Genomic DNA, 19,710 nt, shown 5'->3' on the forward strand with positions numbered 1-19,710 from the left:
TCCACAGTGATTCTTTTGAAACCCTGAAGTTCTTCGCCACACAAACCATTCATAACAGTTTTCAACCACTGAAAAAAAAGTGCTTTCAATGCCCTGAAAAATCAACGTAATTTTGCTGATGAATAAGCTAAATCAGATTAATGTAACTTCATTTCCTGATATAAAAATGGTAAAGTAAGGCTTGTAGGGGAAATGAAATCCACTTCAATTTTTCTCCTTTGGTATGATGTGTTTTAAAGGGTGTATTACTAAAGAATCCATTATCAGTACATTATTGTAACTTACCCTTCTGTGACTTTATTATACTATTAACTTCAGCTCGTAAAGGATGAGACGGTCCTACGCTTATGACTATCATAGACATTTTAGCAGAAAGCAAAGAAATATTACAATTATAGAGGTTTCAGACACTATTTTCTTTCCTGTACCACACCTTCACTGCCCCTAAAGAACATAAAATCCTTACCTAACTTTTAGTAGCAGGAAAACACTTAAGGAACCTTTTGACCGCAATCTCTCAAGATAACCATCTTCCAGGGACAGGCCTCGACATTTCCATGTATTCAAAGCTGATGAAATGAAAAGCTGCTGGTAATTCTGGAAACTTTGCTGGCAGATAAGGAAAAAAAAAAAGTAATACTTTTACAACACAGCTTTCAGGATCAAATTCTGACTTATCTATAGCACATCTGCTTTATTATGCAGGATGTGACCTGGGCAATTATCTGAAAGCAAATATAAATTCTCATTTTCCGTTCATTTATGGATAGCACTGTGTCTTATCAGTTTTAACTTATGACAAATTATTCAAACAATTTTAATAGACTTTATTAAATTTTCAAATATTCCTCATGCAGTTTCTTAAAACTGAGCAAGCAGACAATGGGTTATTCCCTTTTCAGCACTGAAAAATGTTTTAGGTTTTTAATATATATATTTCCATGGCTTTAAGGCATCAGCGGCCACAAAGAAGAGACTTTCAACAAACTTAAGATTTATTTTTGTTAATTAAAATAACAACTAATAGATAATTGGTATACGGTCTAAAGTACCCAGTAATACATGGTCTTACCAAGATGTATAATTTTAAGCTACATTTGACTCTTGAAAATTTACTGTCATAATCTAGGGAGGTATAACTATTGTTAATAGTGTAGAACATTTGTGTTGCTCTGCCAACAGATAATGCATTTTCTGTGTGTCACATTTTTGCAACAAAGAAATAGGAAGACTTGTTCTTAGAAGCTACATTCTGCTCATGTCTTACTGGTCAAAGCAAAATCATGGAGCTACTTCTTCCAGAAAGTGCCACGCTTGCTTTTTTTCAAGCTGCACCTTGACTTAATGACAGAATATTATAGACATTACTGTGATCATTATCCACATACCCCCAGAAGCAGAGTTTTTAAAAATCATTCCTATTTAGACTCAGGCGTGGTTTATCATTACCCTGCCCATTCCATTACTGACCCAACAGATTCCAGATGCTGTACACTAGGAGTATGTGGTGTAGTCATCACTCCTGATCATTCAGCTAAACAAGATGTATTCTGGAAAGACATTTCAGACATTGTTTATATTCTACATTTCTGCTCTGATCATCTTCAGTGACAACTGAAAAATTTAACTTATTTGGTTCTCAACAGGCCATGTAAAGGTAACTCTTCTGAGCTTTTTCCTGGAAAAGATTTATTGGGAAAATGAAATACCCTTGAGCAAGGGTAGCTCGGAAACAGTCAGTCAGAAACCTTACAGCACTAGGGAAGAACTCACAGTCTTTCTTTCAGGCATTTCTATGATTTGTTTCATTTTGGCCCAAATTTTCCACCTTCAAACAGGAATTTGCAAAGAGGTCCCCAAAGGGCATGTTACAGCGTCCATTTTTCACAATGCCAGCCTCCCAAGGTAATAATTCCCTCTCTATGACACAAGCCTTTTTGGGGCTCTTTGTAAGACAGTGAACTTTCATACAACCACGTGGATGGAGGAGTGAGGCACTCCCAGCTTGTCTTAAGTGACTGATTCCTCGTCACTCCTAGTTTCTTTCTTTTTTTTGAGAGAGAGAACTGAAAATGATGTTTGGGAGAAGCTAAGAATACTTCTATTATTGCTGAAAAGATGCCACCAAGCGCTTGTAAGGATTTGGTAGTTTCCCTTCAATATTTTGATGGAAAAGACAATAACACTTTCATTAAAATGCACTCATGTTTAAAGAGCATTTCTTTTAGATACTGAATCAGGGAGGAAATGAAGTAATCTCTGAGTATGTGGCAACACTGAGGAAATTAAGAATCAGAGAGACTTAAATGACACATGGCAGCAGTTACTTATGTGTGGAACATAAAACCAGGCAATCCAAACAGACATATTGATTAAGACTGACTGAAACCTTAAACATATGCTCAAGTTATTGCATCTGAGATGAAGAGCACATTTTAAGATACATTGCAGCACTGCACAGCAAACTGCATAACAAATCCACCAGAAATGAAGAAGCACACCATGATCAGTACATTAAACTATTTTCATTGTAGGAAAAGACTCACAGTGCAAATGATTTCCAGTTCAAGAGTAAGCTCTGTAAAAACAGCAATAAACTGGGCCATGCATAGAAAACATAAAGGTCAATGAAAAGCAGAGCAACTGCCACAAAATTCACTTGGGATCCAAATGGTTAGAGGATGGGATTCACTAAGACTGCTGTAGCATCTTTGCAGCACTTGAATTTGAGAGAGAAAATAAGAGGTTTATTTACATGCAGCAGGAAGAAGACTTGAAACGTAGCTCAGTAAAGCATCTGTTGTTCCTCTGATTTCACAGCAGGAGTATTAGAGACTACTTAAACAGATGAAGTTGCAGAAAATTTAATTACCACTAAGCATTTACAAGGGAATTCATTGTTCCCTGGAGTTACCGCAGTTGAAGTAATGATGGTATATGACATCTCTGGGCTTTAAACAGGAAGTATATGCATCAACTGGCTGCTAACAAATGAGAGAAGAGTACAGAGTATACAGCATCTGCAGATTTATGAAACTATGAGATTTACCCTGCAACAGAAATTACCTAAACACTTGAAAAAAGCAGCTGATACCTTTTATGACAACATCATAATCATAAACTGTAGGAACACAAAGATACAATTCTGTTTACAAACTTGTCCAATATCTTCTCCAAAAAACACCAAAAGGGAAAGATAACTGGAAAAATGCCAGAATTCTGCAGTAATACCTAAGGTTACATTCAGCAAACCTCGCACTTGAGCACAGCTTGTTCTCACAAAGAAGGGCGCTCTCTGTGTTGGTGCTGACCTCAACATTACCGAACACCCAGTAAAGATCAGTATATTTACCTAGTTCAGAAGATATATTTGCCTCATTACTGCATTTTTGGCAATTTTATCCTAACTTAAATTCACTCACAAGTACGGACTGAAGACAAAGAGACTGTGTCTTATCTGAAATCAGACAGAAGAATTTATTTCAATCTAATAGTGTACTGTCTACAGTAACTGTACCAGCTGCTTAGCAGGCATACACAAGATACTATTAGGTATTCTTGGCATTCAAGACTGTTTAAACAACAATAGTCATAAAACTATCAGTGACAGACACCCTGAAAACTCCCTTATGGGCTTGGGTATCATCTCTGATCCTTAAGAAAAAATTCATTGATTTAATCAGCTCATTCTAGCAATAAATGTGAGCATAAATCACAAGGCAGAAACTGAATAAATCCATCAGGAATCCAAAGTGCAGTAGAGTTACATTCTTTTCTGACAGTAGTCAGTTATTGAGAGGGTGTTTGAACATTCCCTAATTGAACAGATTGGCATTGGAATCACTGGATTGTCCATTATAACTTTCTACAGAAGCTTAAGCCACAATCTGGTCGTGGTCGCTGGCCAGAAATCCAACCAAGCTGGCTGCTCCCTGTAGCTCAGCTGACCAGCTATTTAGCTCCCTGGCAATATGCCGACTGCTCAGTTGCTTTCTTGGCTCCCCAGACTTGTCAGCTGGCAAAGAAATAGATTGTCCCATTTTTGCCAGAAAGGCTGCAGAGCCAATGTGTTTTGTTCCAGCGCTCCATGAAACAAAATATTGACAAGCTGGAATTTCCTGTAGAATAAAAATTTCGCTTCCCAGCCAGCTCCACTTATTATTGTACACTCTTGTGTAACGTAGCGACGGCATTATCGCATCCTCTAAATAAACACAATGCACAGAAAGGATGTGAATCCAGAGAGCCTTCCAAGGCTTTGGGTAAGAATCTCATTGCATCTGAAACCATCCCTATGCAGCACAATACATCTTTTCATAAGGTTCGTTTGTGACACTTTCCATTTTGCATTAAAAAGCCTAGTAAATTGGCTCTGAGAACTTATCTGTCAGCAGGACATAACTGGCCACCTGAGGGATAAATTCAGTATACAGTCTGTGGATTACACACTTAATGCATACTGTTTTGGATAAGGACTTACATAGGTTACAGGTTAAGCTTCTGGGAAAGAAAAGTAATAGCTGCAACATACTTATACATATAAAGATTATTAGGTTTTCACTGTTGAAAAATTGAGTCAATATACAAATAAATGCAAATAAAAATGACTTCTCAAACAGGTCACTGGAAACAACAGATTTGTGAAACATGCAGTGAAAAGAAACCAGAAAATGCCATCACATTACACCATGACACCATAAACCAAATCCTTGTCAGAGACAAACACCATGGTCCAGCCCAGGCCAAAGATTAATGACAGGATGACTAATGAACTTGTGCACTTGAATGAAGAGTTCCAGTTTTGTAGCTGGTAGGTGTGTCAAGAGCATCTTCAAGGAGACACTGAACAGGGTCTAAACGGCGATGCAAGTCAACACAGGGGTATGCTCTTGGTGGCAGAACAAGCCAATTTAAGCTGTTTCCATTTTCAGCTGTCACTGCACTATCCCCAGTGCCACGCTGACACATTTATTATGTTGGCGAACTGGATCAGCAAAAAGGAAGGAAAGCAGGTTGTTTTCTGGTCTTCTCAGTTCAATCTCATTTACTGCTTAATTTCACAAATGTTCATTCTGGCACAGTCCAGCAGCAGTGCAGATGTAGAAACAGATAGCTGGGCTGGGGAGCAGAAGGGTGTGTTATTATATAAACAGATAAGCCACTAATAGTCATTAAAGAAATTATTACATTATGAGCTCTAGATTTTGGGGGGGTGGGCAGAAATAGTTTCAAGCACAGCAGATCCTTACCAGCTTGCTGCAAGGGGATCAATGGAAAGGCTTACTCAGCTCTTGAAACAAGAAGCGTGTGCTATGCCTCCTGCTAAAGGCAGGAATATGAAGACTATAAATTACCTACCTGCCTTTGAGAAGGCAACCTGTATTATTATAAATTACATCAGTGTTATTTGTTGTAATTTAAAGTCTTGCCTGAACTTTATTAAGTTGTGATTATAGAGGGACATTTTTCAGAGGCAGGATCATAAAAACAAAACAAAACCAAACCCACAACACTGACACAAGTATGCAACTGTGTAGCTTTCATGTACAAAGGAAAATATCTAAGTAAGAGACTAGAGAGAAAATGGATGAAAACCAGATATAAAGTCACAGACTAGTTCTTAATGTCCTTTTACAGAACTGGCATTTAGTACCTTAGAGAGATGCCAAACAAGTCAGCCAGAGATTTTCTTTCAACAAGTTGCTCCAAGCCAGTGATCCTGAAAATATCAAGCTTAAAAGACAGGTGCAGACAGTGACTCAGGTTACTACCAGGGACATGACAGTAGTTCTGACAAAAAGAATCCCAAGATGCTCATTTTTCACACCAAAAGAGCAGGCAGAAAATACTACAGGTGCATGGCCCTGCCCAGTCAGCTTCGCCTGATGCTGGTTCCTCTCAGCAGACCCAATCCTGACCCCCACACATGGACTGATGTCCCAGCCTGGCCTTGACCTGTCCCTGTCCCCACAGGTGCCTGACACCCCGGGCTGGGGCTGCCCCTGGTTTACGCTGCTCCCCGGCTGGGGATAGTGAGACAGGCTCCAACTGGCCAGGCTCTGCCCTGAAAAACATAAAACTGAACAGGACACAAAATACCAGAACCCAGAAACCAATACTCTAGCTCTTTGTAATTAATATAAATGTTAGGAAATGTTGGCTGACTGGCCAAGTTTCCTGTGTTTTTACATAGGCAGTATTTAAACCAATTGTAATAAATAAATAAATAAATGTATTTACAAATCACTATTTCAAAGCTATCCCCATTTTTATTATTACATAAACCCCCATTTTTTTCTGACAAACAATGGCGTGCTGTGTGTTATGTTTCATAGTTTCCTGATGAGAGTAAAACTTGATTTTTTTTCCAAGGTTTTGGCAGGGAGCCATAGGAACTCATTATTCCGAATGGTCTAAGGGGAATTATAAAACAAAGGGAATAAAAGGCTTGAATTTCTTTTTAAAGCATGCTTTCTCATGTTTACGTTGTTTCCAGATCTATTCTGTTTTGGAAATTTTTCACTTACTGTAAGTCTTGATACATGAAAAACAACAAAACCCTCTTATAGCATTTTTTGTATTTTAAAAAATCTGAGAAGTATTTTGAAAGAAGGAGTTGGTCAAAATGCGGTATTTTTTTGGTTAACCAAAGAAGTGCAAAACTGTTAAAATTTCTTTACTCAAATGACAGTGTATTTCCAAGCCAGGCTGGTCTCAGTGGGCACTGAAATGATGACTAACTTGAGTTAAATTTGATTCTACCATTCTTTTACTTTCTCACCATTCCATCGGGAGCTGCACTCCCTGGGAATACAAGAAACCTTTTATTTGTCACACTTAGCTAACACTGTGACACAATTCAGAACAAGTAATCTTTTATCTACCTAGTCTGTGCATGGTTTGTGGGCTTCAAAGCAGAGTTGATTATTTTTTAGGATAAATAAAAATGTAGTTTCTCTGCCTGTTGGCAAATGAGTGAATACGCATCCTCTGACTTCTAGAACATCTAAAATGATTACACAGCCCAGAAACAGCCTATGATCAAGTAGTAAGGAGAAATAAAGCCACAGCTTAAGTAAAAACAGAAGCTAGGCAGAAGCAGGAATTATCCAGAAAATAGTCGAAAAAATTCCCATATCCTTTTTACACAGCTCAGGTGGTACCCAGAAGAAAAATTCAACTTAGAAGAAAGCCTGGGTAGTTTCTCTCCATTTTGTCTGTCTTTCTCTCTGCAAAGTGGGCAGGTTAGACTGTGAAATCCCCCAGTGCTGAAAAAAAGCTACAACGCATATTTTTATGATTTTTTAATTTTCTTTTTTTTTTTTCTTCCCTACCCTCTCCCATGGTAAACTAAGTTTTGGATTCTTGCTGAATTCAGCTTTTGGGGCTCTTTTCTGTCTTCCAGAAGCTGTTGCAACCCCACACACCGCCCTGCGTATGCCTGTAGTCACAGGGGAACTCTGGTTATATTGTTGTTCCTCCTCCTGAGCTTCACTCTCATATGCTGAGTCTCAGAAAGATGTGTCTGGATTCTGGGAGTCTCTCTTTTGGGGAGGGACAGAGTTGTTAGCTGACATTGTACTATCCATCACACTTCCTTGTGTCCTCCTTCTTGTTGTCAGGTTAGTATCTGAAGGAACTGCTGCTGAAACGGAGTACCATTGGGAAGCTACATGAAACTACTGTTCCCATGCAAATTGAAAGAAACCCTAGTCCCAACACCATGTACACTTAAATACACATATAAGTGTGTTACATCTACATGGCAAATAGCACACCTGATGCACAGCAAAACCTGGCAGCACCTAGTTTAAAATGGAGAAAGGAGGAATATCAGAGGAGTTTCAGACAGGGTTTGACAGTCTCCTGTCTGCGCTTCATCTGACTAAAACCAGACTCCAGCCTCTAAACCATCTACCCTGCTGAGCCAGCCGGCTGGATAACAAGCCTGGAATGAGACGCTTACACAATCAACCCAAAGTCAGGCCTCCCTCTCAAAGTGACTAGGCAGGAAAGACACGCCTCGCAAATCTACTCCCCAGTACACCTGGGAGCTTAGCACACAACTTCCCGAAGCCTTTCCAAAGGTTGGAAATACCATGCCAGGCACAGGGAAGAGTGCCAAAGCCCTGTGCCACGGCACAGATCCTGGTTGTGACTGTGCCATCCCACGCTGCTGCGGCTGCAAAGGCTCCCTGGCGCCTGTGCTGCGGGAGGGGAACGCTTCCATCCGGCCTAAGCCCCACTCACTCAGAGCACCCGAGGAGCCCCAGCAGAGCAGGCCTGGCAGGGACAGACGGGCTGTCCCGGTCATGGCCAGGTGGGCACAGGCTGAGTTGTGCTCCCGTGAGGCGACTGCTGCACGTGGGCCGGCCCCAAACCCGCTCACACTGAGTAACAGATGTAATGGCCAGGGACAGCGTGCGCTACCCCAACGGCGAGCACAGGCACAACCAAAAGCCACTGCAAACACCTGACCTGGTGCTCTCAGAGTCCCTTCACAGAATAACAGAATGTCAGGGATTGGAAGGGACCTCGAAAGATCATCCAGTCCAATCCCCCTGCTGGAGCAGGAACGCCTAGGTGAGGTTGCACAGGAAGGTGTCCAGGCGGGTTTTGAATGTCTCCAGAGAAGGAGACTCCACAACTCCCCAGGCAGCCTGTTCCAGTGCTCTGGCACCCTCACTGAGAAGAAGTTTCTCCTCATGTTTATATGGAAGCTCCTGTGCTTCAGTCTGTGCCTGTTGCCCCTTGTCCTGTCATTGGTTGTCACCAAGAGCCTGGCTCCATCCTCATGACACTCACCCTTTACATATTTATAAACATTAATGAGGTCACCCCTCAGTCTCCTCCAAGCTAAAGAGCCCCAGCTCCCTCAGCCTTTCCTCATAAGGGAGATGCTCCTCTCCCTTAATCATCTTTGTTGCCCTGCACTGGACTCTCTCCAGCAGTTCCCTGTCCTTCTGGAACTGAGGGGCCCAGAACTGGACACAATATTCCAGGTGGGGTTTCACCAGGGCAGAGTAGAGGGGAAGGAGAACCTCTCTGGACCTACTAACCACGCCCCTTCTAATACACCCCAGGATGCCATTGGCCTTCCTGGCCACAAGGATACAGTACCGGCTCACAGTCATCCTGCTGCCCACCAGGACCCCCAGGTCCCTCTCCCTTACGCTGCTCTCGAACAGGTCCTTCCCCAACTTATACTGGAACCTGGGGTTGTTCCTGCCCACATGCAAGACTCTACACTTGCCCTTCCGGGACGGCCTCTCGTTTCCGCCAATGGGAGCGCGGCGGCAGCCACCACGTGATGCTCCCTCCCTATCCCCTCCCTTCCCTGCGGGGGCGTGCGGGGCGGGGGGATGCGGTTGGTGGGAAGCGTCGCGAGAGCGGTAGCGCGCGCCGGGGGCGGGGCCCGAGCGGGCGGGGCGGGGCGGGGCGGGGCGGTGGAGGGCGCTGCGCCGCGGAGGTGGCGGGGCCGGCGGGCCGGGCGCTCGGTCCGTTGCGTTTGGCGGTGAAATGGCTGCGGGTGCCGGTTACTGAGAGTCAGTCAGGTACGGGGGCGCGCCGTTCTATCCCCCATCTCGCCCAACAGTCCCCCGCTGCTCTGCTGGGGGGCGAGGGGCCCGGCGCTTCCGTCCCCGCGCGGGGCGGGGGGCAGCGCTGAGGGCGGCGCGCAGCCTCCCGGCCTGTCAGGCGGGGCTCGCTCCCACAGGTGGGGAGCGGAGGAGGGACAGAGCATCCTCCGCTGGCATTCCCCGCGGAGAGGAGATGCTGTTGGCACCTCCCCAGCGGGCTCGGTGTGGCCTGGGGCAGCGCTGCCCTTCACGGCCCCGGCGGGTCCTCCGCGGCGGCGCGCACACACCTGAGGAGAGGACGCGGGTGGGGCCGCCCGTGTAGCACACCACGAAGCGGGGTGGTACAGGGCTTAACGCAGCGCTTTGGCCCCGAGACCCTCGGAGGGGTGGGGGCACAGGGGTTAACGCGGCGCTTTGGCCCCGAGACCCGCGGAGCGGTGCTCACAGCATCCCCGCTTCCTTCCCGCAGTGCCCCTCGGTAGTCGCGGCGGCCTGGACTGGGGCCTTGCGGCTGGGGCGCCTCGGTGGGAGGTCCGCTCACCCCCTCGGCTGGAGCTTGGCTGCTGCCTGGGCTGGAGGGCTGGCTTGTGGTTGTGATGATGATGCACGGAGACTAAATAAGTTCGCCTTTCCTCCTGCGTTGGTTGGCTTGTGTTTGATACGCACAGATTAAGCTCACCCGATTATCAACATTTTGCTTTTTAAAAACGTCTCTTCCCCCTCCCTTCCCATGTTCTCCCCCAATTCCTTTTCTCCGTGAAGGGAGGAGGAACAATAAGTATTGTTCCTTTACTTTCTTGGCTCTTTTGAGGAGCTTTCTTAATTATGACTGAAGTCTAGTGGGATGGGGGGCAGTTATAAACTATAATTTTGATATCAGTCTTCTTATTGAAGCCCTGAGATATTACCAGAGTGAGACAGGGAGGGGAAAAAAAGTTCTATTATATCTGGGAAAGATCAGTGGTACTGAAATCAATGGTATAATGCAATATGCTTAATTTATCCATGTTACACTTGAGAAGAGTCTTAAGGTGCTTCACATTTGCAAGATTATTTCAGAATTGTACAGTTAGCCTTGTTTGTCCAGGGGAGTTTCTTGGTCTGCAAGCAGGATGATTTTTTGAGGCATGGTAATTGAATTATGCCACCTTAGGTGATGCCTTTTAATTTCTTATCCTTTGGGAAATCTTTGAAATCTGTTGGCAGTTGAAGAAGTATAATGGTGGAGAGTCTTATTCTGTGGAAAAATAATAGTAAAGATTAGATTATTCCTTCTTTCTGTTGTTATTATGATGTAATCTGAAAAAAAAGTACCTCCTAAAAAAGGTATTCCCTCTAAGAGGAAGTAAGATTGTGTGAGGAAATGCCACTGCTTAGAAAATAATACACCACCAACTGAATTGGTTTAGTTGTGTTATGTACAAAACACACAACAAAATAAAGTACAGAAACTCAAAGTTAATTGCACAAACCACAAAATCTAGACTAATGGATATTTCTAGTATAACGAGTAGTAATTTTTTTCTCAAGCTGTACTTGAGAATCCAGACCCAGGAGTTGGAGGGAAAGCGGGGGCAATGATTTTTAACAATGATCTAGGCAGAGAAAATGAAGGATTCTTCTGAAATTGGTGAAGCTTGGTATTCATGTCATGCCTCTATGTAACAAAAACAATGTAAAATAGTTAGAACCAAACAAGAGAAAGAAAATTCAGCCTTTTGTAATTGTCGTTAATGCTGACCAACACAGATGTATTTCCCTCCACCCTCTTTTCTTAGTGTGGATGTGGCTGTGGTAGACACAACTTGTTATTTTATAAAACAGAATTTGTCAAGATGCCAACCCAATTAGTGAAAGTGATATATTACTTGAAATGAGAAATGGAAAAGGATCCGTTAGACTGTTCTGCCTGCTTGTCAGTGTAGGCTTGTTTCATTTGGTTTTCAATAGCAATTGTTCTGCTAAGGTTACAAAAGAGTGCATATTGGTTTTAAAGTATTTTAAAATTTGATATTTTGAATTAATCTTTCACAGCTCAGTATTTGATTAATTCTGACTTTTGCAAATCATCAGCAAAGTTCTTTTGGCTGCTTCAGGTCATTGTGTTGAAGACAAAGTACTTTTGTTTGAAAAGAAAAATTTCTTTTTTGTAACAGTACTACAGCAAAAATATGTTCTTGAAACATAATCACAGATGTACTGTTGTCCTCAGCTAGAATCTTTTATTGGAAATATAATTTAATAAGAAAATATTATGTATAAGTCAAGTATATTGTCTATCTGGTTCAAATTCCTCATGTTCTTGTACACCTTTAACATAGTTGTGCAGAGATACACGTATGCCCATAGAGCTATTTAAGAGATTTATTTGGCACATTTTTGCTTTACAGACAAAACATAAATGTTCTTCCTTTCTGTCAGCTAATGGTTTTCAATGCACACTGACTTTTAAGAAATTTAGGCGTAGAATATATTTATAGAAAGAGGTGAAATCCATGGCAAAATTCCTGTTTGATTCCCTCAAGCTGATTTCGCTGTGTAATTTTGCTCCTTACGTACATTCAAACAAGACCGGAAAAGCTAACTAAATGCTTATTACATGGTCTGGTGAGAAAGGTGTTCCTTGAGGAGTCACTGGAAAAATGGATTTAAGGTGATCCAACTTGCTAGAAAGGTTGAGATGGTTAAACTTAACGTGGGTGTTTATCAGTATTCCCGTTATTTTGTTTCTTTCTTTATTTTTTGGCATCTACTCACAGTAATTCAGTAACATGAAGGTCTTCTTCCTCTTACATCTGATACTTCTGCCATTTATTCCCCCTTTAGTTTGAGTTTAGAGTAGGAGGAAATTAAATTTAATAGTCAAATACAATGTGCAGAAGTAAAAATTGTTTTAAATGGTTGGTTTTATTTACACAAAAAATGGGACATTTCCACGCTGTTTTGTTTGTCAGAGCTTTCACTTCCTTTCCAGTTAGTTTAAAAGTTTTGGTACTTCTCAGATTATTGGAGCATTGTTCTTTTGAAAATGGATAGTAGTTCTATACATTAAAAAGAACACTTTCAAGTTGTGTTGCACTGTTGGACAAATGGGACCCTTCAGGTTTCTCCGAGGTGGATGATAGAGACCTGAGATGCAATACGTGGTGGAGAGAACCTATATAATTCAAGTACTGCAGGACAGGATACAGGCAAGACAGAATGGTGATATTATGTTGATAAACCAATACAGCTTCTGTCCAACATCTTTCAGTGTCTTTGTACTGTGATTTACAAAACTGTTAATTTCTTGAGGTAGGTGACACTGCAGGTGGCTCTGTGTTCATGATTTGGTCTCCAGCGTTTACTAGCTGATGCCACAGGAAAGCACTTAACCTTCTACCCGAAGGCGGTGTAACTCTGGACTACTGTACCTGGGTAAACTAAGGTGGTGATAAATCAGCTCTGTGATTTTGCTGTGCTGGGCTTTTGCTGCAGGGAGCGATCAGTCCAGAAATGTAGAACTCAGGTTATTGATTTGACCCTATGTGAGAAACCAGCTTTTCCACTAGCTGGCTCTTCCTAGGACAAGGATATGTCTGAGAGTATTTACCTGATATGATCAGATTAACAGTGTGGATTAGCCATTGAAGATACAGCAGTAGGGACAAGTGAGGTGGGTTTCTTTTTCTTGCTTGATACTGTTTCATGGCTTTTTTGTTTTAAACACGAGTCTCAACAGAAGCATCATTATGTTTTTTGAACTACCATCCTCAGAAATTAGCTATGATTTTAGTTTTTTATTTGTGTTTATTTTATTTATATGTAATATATATTATGTGTCTAACATGTACCTAGCTACTCCATGTCATTGTCTTAATTTTCCAGGCTCATGCATCCTATTAAGAGACATGCTGTGCCCCAGAGATTAAAGTGATGCAGTTTATTTACATAGTGTATTTGTTTTTTCTAAGATTCTAGCAAGTTCCTCTTTATGAAGGAAAGCAGAAATCAAGGTTAAATGCGAATAGATGTACCTAATAATATCTTGCTATTATATTATTGAGGAGGTTTTACTTTTATAGGTGCTGGGGGGGAAGGTGAAGAATAAAATTACTTGATGCCACTACTCATCTTCTTATTTAAATTACATTTACTTAAGAACAAACCCATGTAAAGATTTCTTTCTTATATAAATGTTAAATATATGCTTGAGACGAGATTGAGAAAATCAAGCCAGTCAGTTGTGCAAAGGAGACCTATACTCTGGTGTTCTGGTGTTTATTTTTTATTTTGCAGTAATTTTAATGAGCATTTGCTCCTTACCTGGTTTATTTTGGATTGTCTAGGAGTTTTTTTCCTGGCTAAATTGTGTGACTGTGGGAAAAGATGAAGTATTAAAACTTCCATAGAACTTAAAAGTCCAGCACATGCTTTCTGTTTTTATTAATACCCTATACTATACACTATACTATACATTATAATAATATATTTATTATACTATAATATATATAATTATATATGTAATATTATAAATGAAACAAACTAGGTTATTCTGCTTCTTTCCGTTGCTGCTGATTAAACAGGGAAACTTGAAAAACTTTTATTTCATTGCTGTGTTTTATTTTGTTTTGTTCTTGCTGTTAGAATGAGGCTAAAGATCCATAAGGGCGGCTGACTTGAGCAGAAACTCTTCTGACCTACTTTGGTGAAGTAAGAGTTCTGGTAAATGCATCTTTGGTCCCCTGTGTTTTGTGAGCAGAGACGGGACTGCCCAGAGCAGTGCCAGAGAACAAGATTGTTGATACATGTTGGCCTAAGCAGGAGTCACATGTGACGCTCTGGAGCACTTATGGTTGACAGAAATAAATGGGCTGGTTGGTTGAGTGAATTACTAATACATTTTCCTATCAAGACTGTTGAAGGGTAGTTCCAGTGCATTGTATGGTACAGGAATTTGCTGATAAACTTCATCAGAGTATCAGGGATAGTGAAATAATATTTCATGTAATGTTGCCCCCCCAATGCAGCCTTGAAATCTAGTTAAAGAAAAATGTTTGAACTAACTGTAAGGCACGTTTTGCATTTGTGCATTGTTTTAAGAATCATTAAGGCAGTACTTTTTCAAAGGCAGCAGTCGCTGTGGATGGTGTGCTGTTTAATCTTTCTTGGGTTTAAAATGCTTCTTGATTGCTTTTATTGGTTCTTGTTTTGTCTACTTGCATTTTCAATTTAAATCGGGAAACATAAAATAATCAACTATAAATGTTTTCCATAGGTATTTTTGAGCTGACTTCTTTCTTCAAATACTGAGATTGGTAGCGTCATGGATGTGTACGCCAGGACTCAGGGCAATCGTGTAAAACCAAGAATATCTGTGAAAAAGGTAATTATCTGCATTTAAAAATATATATACTTGCGAGCTTTTTGATCTTTATTGCAACAGTCTAATAATGAACTGAGTGAACTGGTAGGTTTGGTTGGGGCTTTTGGGGTGGTGATGTTTTGTTTTGTTTTGTTTTTTTTAATATGTTTTAAATTTGGTTACCTGTCATTGCACGGATGCAAAGAAGCTGCCTTTGCTTTGTGCTTTGGCGTATTTGGTGTAGTTGAACTAGGAAACAGAATAATATGAGAAAGGCGTGCATGTTTTTGCCTTTAGTGTTTGCCATTTGTTTTAAGGTGATATGATGAAATCACGAGGTATTTATTTACTAAAATTTTCCAACAAACTTGGAGTATAACTTATTTTGAGCACAGATTTTTCAAGTTTATATGTAATAATTGAAAACTTTTCTGTAAAGTCTGTGTTAGGACTTACTGTGATAGCTTTATCTTTAGGTTTTGTTTTCTTGACTGGCTTATCCTTGTGTTTACATGAACTTCTAGGCAGTGCTTTGGTGAAAAATGAATTATGTGTAGTACTTACTATGCATATTTTTTTACAGTATTTATTTACTTATTCTTTTAAATTTTATCCCTTTAGCTTGGAGAACATAAATACTCTTCCTGAAATTTTCTTGCAACCTCTATAAGCACTTGCTCAAATGAAAGTTGCAATTTTTCCTGAAGGAACAAATTTATTTATCCAGTCATAATCATTGAATACAGATGAGTATTTTGCTAGGTCTTTCCTGGTTAATAATAAATTCTGTACTTACGAGTGTGTGTAATCCTCAAGAAACTAAGCAAGAAAGTATCTTGTCACATGCAATTGCATTCTTTTATTCCATAAGCAGATTTTTGTTGTTTTAAAGAAACTGTCTGTGGTATAGGTCCTGTAGAAACTGTTTGAAGGCAAAGGTAAGCATTATGGGGCTGCCAGGCTCGTCAGTTGTGCCAGGTCCTGATATAGAATTTTAACTGCCATACATTAAGCAGTTTGTATTGCAATTATAGATTTTATTCTCTCACTTTAAGATACACATTATGAAAACTTCTATGGGTTTATGAGAAATCTCCAGCTGAAATAGAGTTCTTAAACTACAGTCAAGTAATTTTGCATTCCTAACCTGAATATAAAGTGTATTTTAAAGGACTTTTCAATTTTTTCTCTTCAGTTTAAAAAACAAAACAAATAAATCAGCACCCCCCTTGGTTTTCAGACCCTTGGATTGCAGAAACATCTTTCTGACAGTGACCAGTGATTTCTCACTGATTCTAGTGGTTACCTAAAATATTAGCTCTGTGAATTGCTCTGTTAATACCATCAAGCTTTCTGGACTGCACGGTTCTAGGGAACATGAATTTGACCCTTCTCAGGTGTCTCAAAATTATACACTTTCATACAGCCAGATTCCAATGTTTTGATCTGTAGGTGCCACCTCTTGTTTTATCCCTGAGGAGTGGCTACTTAGAGTGTGGAACTTTCATTCTTTCTCACAGAGCCTGGCAGTTGGATGGTCAGAATCACACAGTTTTATTTTCTGTTCATTCACAGTTTGTGGTCTGATTCAGGTCCACTTCATAATACTTAACAGGAATTGTTGCAGTAGCTCTCAAAAGTCAGTGCTTGGTTAAGGTATGCACATTTAAAGCCTACATTTACATTTTTAAAAAATGACTTCAGAATATTGAATCTGTTTAAATCTTACAGCACATGAAATCAGAAAGAGCTGTTTTGTCACTTAAGAGCAGAGTAAGCATGCCTTTCCAGCACTGGACTTCTCTGCCGATTGTGGCATCTTACAGGTTTGTGAGTTGTTTCAAGCGTTAGAGAGCAGTTGTTTAAAATAGTTCATGAGACTGATTAGTATGGAATTACCTCCAGTGTACTGTGAAGGATCCCTAAATAATGACTTCTTGATTTGCTGACCATATAGGGGACAGTGCAAAACTTTGAATTGCTCGTTTGAGCTAGAGGCATGAAAGGGGTTTTCATCGTTAGGTCTGTTTTACTATGTACACATTTGAGGATAATTTGTGGTTTTACCCTAGTAAGAGATATTAAGTTCAAAATCTGTGCTCACTATTGAAATAGAATTTCTTGCCAGACGTGTGACTTCCGAATTTCTGTGAGGAAGGAGTACACACACCAAGCAAGTAGAGCTTTATAGATTGCCTGGGATTTTTTGCTCATATGTCGAGATATATTGGAATGAGTTGTACTGTTTATAAAACCAAATTACATCCTTTTCTTGAAGTTGACCTTTTGTCCTTACCTAAATGGGGCTAATAGTCTCAGGGACTTGCTGATTTTCAGTTTTTAGTGTAGTTGGGTGTCTCCTAGACTGAGGTTGTGAGAGAATGTGCTTTCGTTGTCTGTTGGATAGGAAGATTTCTCTGAAATTGAGTTCAGTCCTTTGCTGTTGCAAGCACAATTTTGATAAGGATATGAAGAAGTTATTAAATATAGTCTCACAATTAAGTAGGGGAGATTAAAAAGAACCCCCAAACCTGCTGTTGTTTTTAGGTATTTTGAACCATGCTGCTGTAATAGCTAAGAATCTTATGAATTGCAAGCTGAAGCTATTCACAGCGTATCTATACCTGTTTGCCCACGGATGTCAGCTTAAATAGTTTTTTCTTTCACTGATATTCACCCTCGTGATATTTTTACAGTTGGTGGTCTGTCCTCTGTTAGCCTTTGTTTTTGGAAGCTGTGTAAACTAAGGTTTTAGTCTGCTTCTGTATGAAAGCTTCTGCATTCCAGTGATTATCCTTCATAGTCCTAAATTCTGTGCTTGTTGTGAGTTAATCTGCTTTTTACATGTGGATGATATTGTATGTGCAATTATACCGGATGTCCTTCTCAGTGACTCCGATGATGTCAGTCTCTCCCTAAAGGATGTGTACTAGGGTCATGTTTGCTGTTTTCAGTGCTGTATCGTATTGACCGTTCAGTACTATACAATGATCAAGGAGTCAGCTCAGGTCTCTTATTTCCCAGCTTGTGAATTTGCAAGTCTATTTTAAGGCTTGCTTTTAGTTTCTAAGGACATAACTTCGTACTTAATATGGTTGCATTTTAAATATTCTTATGTTGAACGTGTTCTTCCTGTGTGATATGGTGTTCTTCCTCTTAACTAATGACACCTACTTACTTTGAATTATCAGATTTAATCTACAGATTTACTTTTTTCTCCCCCATTACATTTATTAATTATGATGGTGCTTGACTTCAGTCTCACAATAAATTTGGGGGAAGTTGGTTATTGACCTACGTCTACTATATCATCCAAAAAACCCGTTGCTGACTCCATTCAGGCAAATTCTTTTCCAGAAACAGCTCTTTTAGTAAACTCTTTTTCCGGTTTTGTTAACTCTTCATATGTTTCGGTGTAAATAATCCATAGAAGTCTGAATAGATGAGATCTTTTCCCTATGTATATATTGTGTAAGTTATTTTTTTTGTTCTTTCCATGTTTATTCTTTTCCATATTCATTAATATGATTATTCTATCTCTTCAGTTACATAGTGCCACCATCAGTGTGCTCCCAGACCTACATATAGTCTTGTGTGCTGGTTCTTCCAGACCTGAAGGAGATTTTTTCCAATTATTGCATCTTTATTCTCCTACTTCAACTTTGTATTATCCAAAATCTTGAATTTTCTTTCACCTTAACTATAGCAGCTGCTAATACCATACTCCTCTTCTCATTATCCATCCTGCTTTTTATTTCAGGATGTTAAACTAGGGAAAAATACATGCTTATAAATAAAGTATGTTTAGTAGTCTGTAGCTTTAGAAAAGCTAACTACTAGGGAAGAAACTACTAGAGATAAACCCTTCTCAAGCTGTATCACTGTTAGTTGCAGAAAATTAGCAGGTTACATTGTGTGATTTTGAGTGCTGTGACTGAAGTTATTGTAGAAGCTGAAAATGAGACATTTCAACAGGTGCACTTGACTTCAGAAATTGCTTTTGTATGAGATGAATGGGGGAATCACTGGAATCACTGTGAGAGTCTTTGAGCAATATTAGTATTGCTGCCACCTGTAAATCTGGTTGATACAGTGATTCAAAGAGAAAGACAGTGTTAGCATACTTCGGAAAGTACAAAGATCTATTGCTGAAGTGGGGAGGTAAATTGCAACTGAACATACGGGGACAAAGGGATAGATTAAAGTAGAAATTAAATGGACAGTTCATAAATTTTTTTTCGTATGACCCAATAATTGCTTTAAATGCTTTTTAAAATAGTTCAGATGTTCCTTTGCCATAAAAATGACTGTTTTGACTGCTTTAAAGTCACTTGGCCTTGGCTGTCTAGGTGGTAGTCTGAGCTGTGTTTGCTAACATTCTGAAATACATGTTGGTAATTTCAAGGATCCTGAAGTAAAGTTTGTATTTTGCTTTTATCTGTTCTAGGAACACTTTCCTAATGAGCACAAGTATGATGACACTGGCCATGCTGTAATAATTGGGCTTCTCGTGTAGTAGTACTTGATACCATTTTTTCTACAGGGGAAAAAAAAATATCATTGAGGTTTAACTGTCATATGTAGGATCAGTTTTTACCATAAAGGGATTGGTTTTGCTGTGCGAGTATCATAAATGCAAAACATTCTCTGACTAAGTTTGGCTATCTAGCACTTCTGCTATTGTTTAAGAAGCTACGCAAATTTGAAATAACTTGTCATAAGTTGGACACATGGATTTTTCACTTCATTTTTAGCAGGACAGTTATGTAGAGAATAAATAACTGGATT

At 40.1% G+C, this 19,710-nt stretch overlaps 1 protein-coding gene and 1 long non-coding RNA gene across 4 annotated transcripts in view; one reads left to right on the forward strand and one right to left on the reverse strand.

Annotated features, from left to right (window-relative positions):
• Positions 1–2,848: 2,848 nt before the first annotated feature.
• On the reverse strand, positions 2,849–9,262 carry LOC309446490. Its single transcript, XR_014185465.1, has 3 exons — positions 9,121–9,262; positions 5,654–5,733; positions 2,849–5,118 (listed from the first exon to the last, which is right to left on the reverse strand). It is a non-coding gene; the product is annotated as an uncharacterized lncRNA (long non-coding RNA).
• A 174-nt stretch (positions 9,263–9,436) lies between these two features.
• Positions 9,437–19,710, forward strand: part of AKAP11 (A-kinase anchoring protein 11) — a 42,136-nt gene continuing 31,862 nt past the window's right edge. For all 3 annotated transcript variants that reach the window (XM_082075971.1, XM_082075972.1, XM_082075973.1), the window contains exons 1-2: positions 9,437–9,554; positions 14,836–14,943. In XM_082075971.1, the coding sequence (XP_081932097.1) occupies positions 14,884–14,943 (60 nt within the window). In that variant the 5' untranslated portion in view covers positions 9,437–9,554; positions 14,836–14,883. The remainder of the gene's footprint in view (positions 9,555–14,835; positions 14,944–19,710) is intronic.

This window comes from Streptopelia decaocto, assembly GCF_964273445.1.
Source record: "Streptopelia decaocto genome assembly, chromosome: 1".
In the NCBI taxonomy this organism is placed as follows: Eukaryota; Metazoa; Chordata; class Aves; order Columbiformes; family Columbidae; genus Streptopelia; species Streptopelia decaocto.